This window comes from Sebastes umbrosus, chromosome 6 (genome assembly GCF_015220745.1).
Source record: "Sebastes umbrosus isolate fSebUmb1 chromosome 6, fSebUmb1.pri, whole genome shotgun sequence".
In the NCBI taxonomy this organism is placed as follows: Eukaryota; Metazoa; Chordata; class Actinopteri; order Perciformes; family Sebastidae; genus Sebastes; species Sebastes umbrosus.
In genome coordinates this window covers 10200416-10207233 of record NC_051274.1, presented here as the reverse complement: position 1 = coordinate 10207233, position 6818 = coordinate 10200416, and the positions used below count along the sequence as shown (strand labels likewise).

Genomic DNA, 6818 nt, shown 5'->3' with positions numbered 1-6818 from the left:
GGCGTCATATTACGTAATAGAAGAGGGCTGGGCATGCACACAGAGAGAGAGAGTGGAGGAGACGGAGGAGGAGACGTGCAAACATTACGTTTCACACACATATAGTGACTACCGTGGCTTCTACTCTCGGATTTTGACAGTTTGTGTACAGACAACCAACCAGACAGGCAGACAAGGGACATTTTCACAGACTGAGACAACGAGCCGAGGAGGACAACTCCCATTGTATTCAGTACTGCTGGTAAGGACGCTGTGTTACTCTCCTTATTTTACATATAGGCGATGTGAATGAACGTTTTTTAATGTGGTGGCTTAATGACATGGAGAGACACAGCTGTGCTCAGCGCTGCTTTATCTATCTGTGACTTCCAGTCCAGACTCCACCTGTAATAAACAGCCCTCAGTCTGCTTTACGGCACCTAACATGTGAGCCACTGTCATTATAAAATGTTGCATTCAGGTGCAACATTTTGGACTCGTTGTATCTTCCTGTAGAGGAGCTGTGTGTGCGCGTGTGTGTGTGTGTGGTGTTTACATCAGAGCTGGCCTGTTAAAACCCGAGCCACGTGCTGTGAGCTGGGGACCATGTGGCCGTTTGTAAACACTGCAGCCTTGTGGCTCTCTTGTCTGCTCCAAAGGGGCTCTTTTTATTTCTTTCACTACCAATTATACGACCAAAGAGTCTCCTGAACGGGGTGTTTGGAAGAAGTTTGAAGTTTCTGGGGCTTTATGAAAGTACAGCACGTTGCTTGTTTGGCCAGTAGAGATAGTAGAGACAGTATGGGGCTTCTTCCATTGTGCTTTGGAGGAAGAGTAGAGTATGCATTATGTAACCAGCACTATTTTTGCATGGAGCTCCCCTTCCATCCGCCTCCTACACTAATTATTAGGTCCAACCACTTACCAGCTTAAATGCCATTATTGTTAGAGGAAAGGTCAGGTTCCCACATGATAACCAGCAGACTGTTTGGGATCATCAGCAGGTCATGTTCCTCCTTGTGTGCCTGACTGTACACACACATGAGTTAATGGAAGATGAGGAACGCCTCTGTCACATTGTCTTTTGTTTCAGGAATGTTGGTTCGCTTAAACTCAATTTACTGGCTGCTGGATGCACACATAAATCTTTAATGAATTTTTTATTATACATCAGAGTAGTAATATTAAGCTGTGTGGAAAAAAAGACGGGTTGTTCCCTTCATAATGATCATTAAACCAAAGAGAACATTAGTGCACTGACTATTAATTAAAGGTGTTATTGATAACATTTTTATGTAGAGAAATCATTTATTTCATATTTCATTCCACAGAGCCTTTTAGAAAGGTGCTGAATAAAAGTATGGCTTTTCCTGGAGAAAAAAAAAATCAGATTGTGAATTAATCATTTAAAAAATTTTGGTGGGTCCAAAAATGAATGTTTTCTTTATCTCTGTGGAAGATATCTGACATTTGGTTCCCTCTTCTAACATGCTTGTGAGCCAATAGTAAAACGACGTTGGTATCACGACGTATCTCTGGGTTGTCAGTGTGGAAAAAAACAGATAAATGGCTGAGATTGACGGTAAGTGTCTGGCAACGACTTGTTGTGAAGTAAATGCAATGGAACTGGGGAGGGAGAATACAACATCTAGTGGCTGAATGTTATCAATGTTATCAATATTACCTTTAATCACTATCACTGGACTCAACACCAGGATATTTTAGACTGTGTCAGAAGGCATATAAAATCATACAATCCACATACTGTATGAATCAGGGCTGCAACTAACAATTCTTTTCTCATTTGATTAATCTACAGATTATTTTCTCAATTGTTTTTTTTGTCAAAAAAAATGGCAGAAAATAGTGAAAAATGCTTTTCATTATTATTCCACACCCCAAGGAGATATATTCAGAACAGTTCAAAACTCAAACTTGAACTAGAGAATGTTACACTATTTATCAATTAACAAACTATAGTTGCAGATTAAATTTTCTGTCAGTCAACTAAGCAATTAATCAACTAATCATTGCAGTGCTAATGAAATTTGTAGATATAGATATTAAGCTTTTTTTTTACCATCATAAATCTTCTGTTTTTCAGCCGCTACATACTTTGAACTGCTTTTACAGTTGAACAGTGATTTTATTTACATTATCAATATGGGAGTTATTATTTATAGTTCATTCTGTGTTTAACAAAGCTACCAAACAGTATCACAACCTGCATTTGACCCTTTTTATACCAGAGTGCTATAAAGGGTTAATCCCTGCAAGTCACTCTTAACACAAGACTGCTATTGTACTTTCAAACGTCAATGCTAAACACACATAATAACTCCTATTGTAAAATATATTTGCTAATAGAGTGTATGACTTTGAGTTCATTGAGAGTTCACTGCATTATGCTCTCTGGATGTCCAATGGCACTGTAGGCGAAGTAGTTTAACTTTATGGGATACTTTGATTTGGTCATTTGGAAACGTTATGCAACAACCGGTTACACCCTCAGTAGTTGAGAGGGCTAGCAGTGGCAGCCAACACCGGTTACCTTTTAGGTTCAAATAATCTTATAATAATAATATATAATACATATAAGCTGTCCCTTCATAGTGAAACTGAGTAGTGTCAGACCCGTATTAAAGCCAGAATGGAAGCAGTGATGTAAGGCCAGCATGGATAATGTGTGTAATGTATTCAGACCAACCTCCAACACTGATAAGAAGATAATAACCTGTTGGATGCCAGATTCATCAGCTTTGTGTGGAGATTCAAGGGCATGTGTGACAGTATGCAGAATAGATCAGTGAATAACAGTAACAGGGTGCCTAAACACTCCGTTTGAAGGTCAGAGGTCACTGATTGGGAGATGGCGACTGTCTGCGTGGACCCTTGAGCCAGACTGTCCCTCTGATATCTCCTCACCTAAACCTCCCCCTCCCCACACTGTCTCTCTATTGTCTCATTAATATCATTGCCATCTGTTCCATATGTAACAGCCCAATTAGAGAGATGCACTTTGACCCTACCTGTCCACATTTAATTTGAAGGTCTACAGCATCCCCACACAGCCGTCTTTCCTTAAACGCACATGTATAATCCCAGCATGCTTATGGGCGATCTAGACTTTGACCTTTCATTGTTGTCTCTCTACAGGGCCTGAGCTGATTTGTCAGCCTTGTGTAGGTTTGGTTTTCACCCCCCCAAGTGTCCTCTGGATATCAGCTGACCATGGTGGTCTGAGCAGAGGAAAAGCCTGGCACAGCGTGTGTTCACTCTTAACACAGCAAGGCTCGACCCAGAGAGGAGCAGAGACGTACCGGAGCAAGGACAAGCAGCATATTTAAACACAACATGTCTCAAAACAGAGAACTGGTGGTATTCTACATAAACTATAAACTCTCCCAGAGGAACTATCCCCTCAACCACATGGGACTCTTAGAGCCTCCCAACAGGACTGATGGGGCGGAGGCAGGGTCGGCTGAGGAGCAGCGGGTAGCGACGCACGCCAACGGGACTTTTAACGGCACGAGTCCCGGGACCCCACCGGCGTCCCCGCTGCGGCAGCAACGGTTGCCGTCAACGACGAGCCTGGACGCGGTGAAAGAGGCCCTCCGGGACTCGGCCAACGAGTTCGAGCTGCGATACGCCCGCGCCTTCAGCGATCTGCACCACCAGCTGCACATCACGCCGGCCACGGCCTACCAAAGCTTCGAGAACGTGATGGACGAGGTGTTCCGGGACGGCGTCAACTGGGGCCGCATCGTAGGGCTTTTCGCTTTCGGCGGGGCGCTGTGCGTGGAGTGCGTGGAGAAGGAGATGAGTCCGCTGGTGGGCAGGATCATTGAGTGGATGACGGTGTACCTGGACAACCACATCCAGCCCTGGATCCTGAGCCAAGGAGGATGGGTGAGTCTCTCTCTCACACACACAAACACACACACACACACACACACACACAGTGAAAAGAAAAATGTGTTTAGCTGCTTTCATACTCTTCAACCTCACTGGGTTCAGTTATATGGATCAGGTAAGCTGAGGTCGCCTGTATGGAACATGTCCATGTTGACACTGTTTCTACTCCCCACCGCTGGCAGCAACACTGGAGAACAGCCAACAGTTAGAATAAATCATGTTCTTATTTTTCCAACTATGTGGAGAATGTGTCTGGATGCCAATGGCTTTTGTTGATATGATTTATAGCGTTTTTGGTTGTGTGTGCCGTTCCAGATGTGTCTCTCAACATTGTTAAATATTGTTGTGCCTGTTGGTCAGCAGTGTGTCAGTGCCTATCTGCCTGACCTCCAAGGTGAGTTGTATCTCACTGGAGAAATGCAGAGCATCGTTTTTTATTCCATCCTACATGTTGAGACTTATCCTATGCAGATAAGCCAGCATGCTAGCATCTGAACTTGTATTACCCTCCATGAGATTGTGACATAGCCCGGGGGGGCTTCAGATTAGATATAATGGAGAAGACCTCATGGTATAATAAACCTATCTGTGCTTAAAACCAGTAAAAACAGAATGTTTGTGGTCAGCAGCTGGTTCAGCTGTCCTCTAATTGATCAGCAGCACGGAGCTCAATGAGCTGAATCGAAGTGGGAGCTTAACAGGCTCCATCAGGGCTTTGGAGCTTCGTCTGCAGCCGGCCTGCTGGGGATCGAAGTTCTCTCATCACAGGGTGGATGAAGTCCAGGGCTTTTACAGATAGCCCTTTGTTTCACCGTGGTCAGTTGATTGGCTCTGTGCTTTGTTTTTCTCTTCTTCCACTGTCTGTCCATTCTTTATCCTCTCTTCTTCTTGCGTTCGTCACCAAGGCAGCTGCATGCAGATGAAAGCTCCTTTTTTTTTTTATGGGGGGGTTAGCTGGAAAATAGGCTGTCCTAGACAATCCCCCTGTGTGTTTGTGTGTACGTGTGCTCCTGAACACCTCCAGGACAGTTAAGGTCAGCTCTTTTCCTTTGTGCCGGCCGTTTGATGGTATGGAGGAGAGCGGGGTGAGGAGAGGGGGGGGGGTTGTTTATATTTTCTCCGGCGCCGCACAACAACAGGTCAAAGGTCGATCCTATGGAAACTGACATCCCAGTGGCTGAACAGCCAACCTAGACAGAAATCCTATTGGGCAGACGGTGGCTCTGCTGTTGTTTCAACTGCAGACCTAGAATGTAATTATTTATTTCAATGTTGGACTGGAGATAAGACGGAGGAGGAGGAGGAGGATGATGATGAGGTTATGGAAACAGGTGACAGGATATGATATGTGATAATGACGGCTCAAGCTCTGCAACATACTGATGTTTTGTTGTTCCTTTGTTGAAGGGATGCTGCGGCAGAGCTCTGGTCTCATAAATACACCAGTACCGCAATACCCCACTCCCGTGTTTTTACCCACGCTAACAGCATTTCTACGGACGGTCATGTTGTGTTGTTGGTCTGTCAGTCCACTACTGTGGTTCAGACTGAAATATCTCAACAATCTCCCGCACGGATTGCACGGCTCTAGACTCGCATCCGTTGGTTCTATGTAAGATCTCCGGTTCCCAGGAAACCCTCTGTATAGCTAAAATAATAACTACTTCATTTAATTATCATTTAGTTGTCATCATTTGTCTCGATACCTAAACGGCTATTTGTGGAGTTCCAGTCAGTCCCTGTGAGGCTGAAAACAGATCAACCGGAAGAGGCCGGTCTAATGGTTAAACTAGTTTCTCCTAACGACCGCTCATAAATATTTTTAACACCACCCTCGTCAACGCAGCGTAGTCAACACAACTGTCATGTGTGGTTGATCTCTATGATGTCATGTAGTCAAAACCATCGAGGCGCCCACACACACACACACACACACACACTCCATCAAACACATTCACACCCACATAGACCGTTTGCTCAGCAACAAGTTGGACTACCAGCAGCAGTTAGCATGCTGTAGCTGCTTGCATGTCAGTGTAACCTTGACTGTATCAGAAATGTTGAATGGATCCGCTGGTGCAGTTTCACTTCTCCTGCTGCTGGATAAACCTCATTGAGCACATGATGCCACTTCCTTCCCTACTAAGCTCTATATAATTCACTTGTATTCCGTTTGTTATGGCCTGGTGCTGGGCAGAGAGCGCTAGTTATTCACAAGTTGACACATTTGCCTTGGGGGTAGTCCCGAGCTGCAACGGCAAACTAAAATATACAATTCAGTAGGTGGTTTACCGTTACAGTCCTATCATTTCTTCCCATCACTCTATTGCTTTCCCCTCTTTGTCACAGCGTCATTACGTTATCTTTTTTAGTGGTTTCTTTGTTCAAAGTCAACCTACACTTTCCCTGAAATGTCCCAGAGTCTCTGAGTAAAACCCACATGAGACTTTGTTGTCTTTTATTTCCCTCTTTCTTCCTTCCTTCCTTTCCTTCCCCTGACGTCTCCTTGCAGGGATGAAGCACAGAGCCGTTGGCAGATGTGGGAACCTGAGTATAGCTGTGAGGCAGGTGTGCCCTGAGTGTTAGCTGATGAAATATTCGTCTGCTCCGAGCAGCAGCAAGGTCACTTTCACTCAGTTGCTCCATCACTCAGTCTCATCATCTCATTGTCTTCTGTTCGGATTGGTTGTGACAGAGAAAGTGGAGGGAAAACTGAGAGGAAATGGACAGTTGGTTGGTGATACTCCAACAAAATGTGAAAATATTAATAGAGGTAAAGAAATTTGTGGATGGGTGTTTCCTAAAGGTTGTGGATGTACCGTATTTGTGGTCGTCTATATTACATAATCTGACAGAGAATAGACTCCTAGACAGTGTTGTGTCCACAAGCCAACACCTTATTAAGGAGGCTGTAGTTTTTTCTC

The 6818-nt window shown here is 44.4% G+C and overlaps 1 protein-coding gene across 1 annotated transcript in view; it reads left to right on the top strand.

Moving 5' to 3' along the window:
* bcl2l1 (BCL2 like 1) overlaps positions 1 to 6818 on the top strand; it is a 28100-nt gene continuing 21282 nt past the window's right edge. Inside the window, exons 1-2 of the mRNA XM_037773029.1 lie at positions 1 to 241; positions 3136 to 3888. Coding sequence (XP_037628957.1) covers positions 3334 to 3888 — 555 coding nt within the window. The 5' untranslated portion in view covers positions 1 to 241; positions 3136 to 3333. The remainder of the gene's footprint in view (positions 242 to 3135; positions 3889 to 6818) is intronic.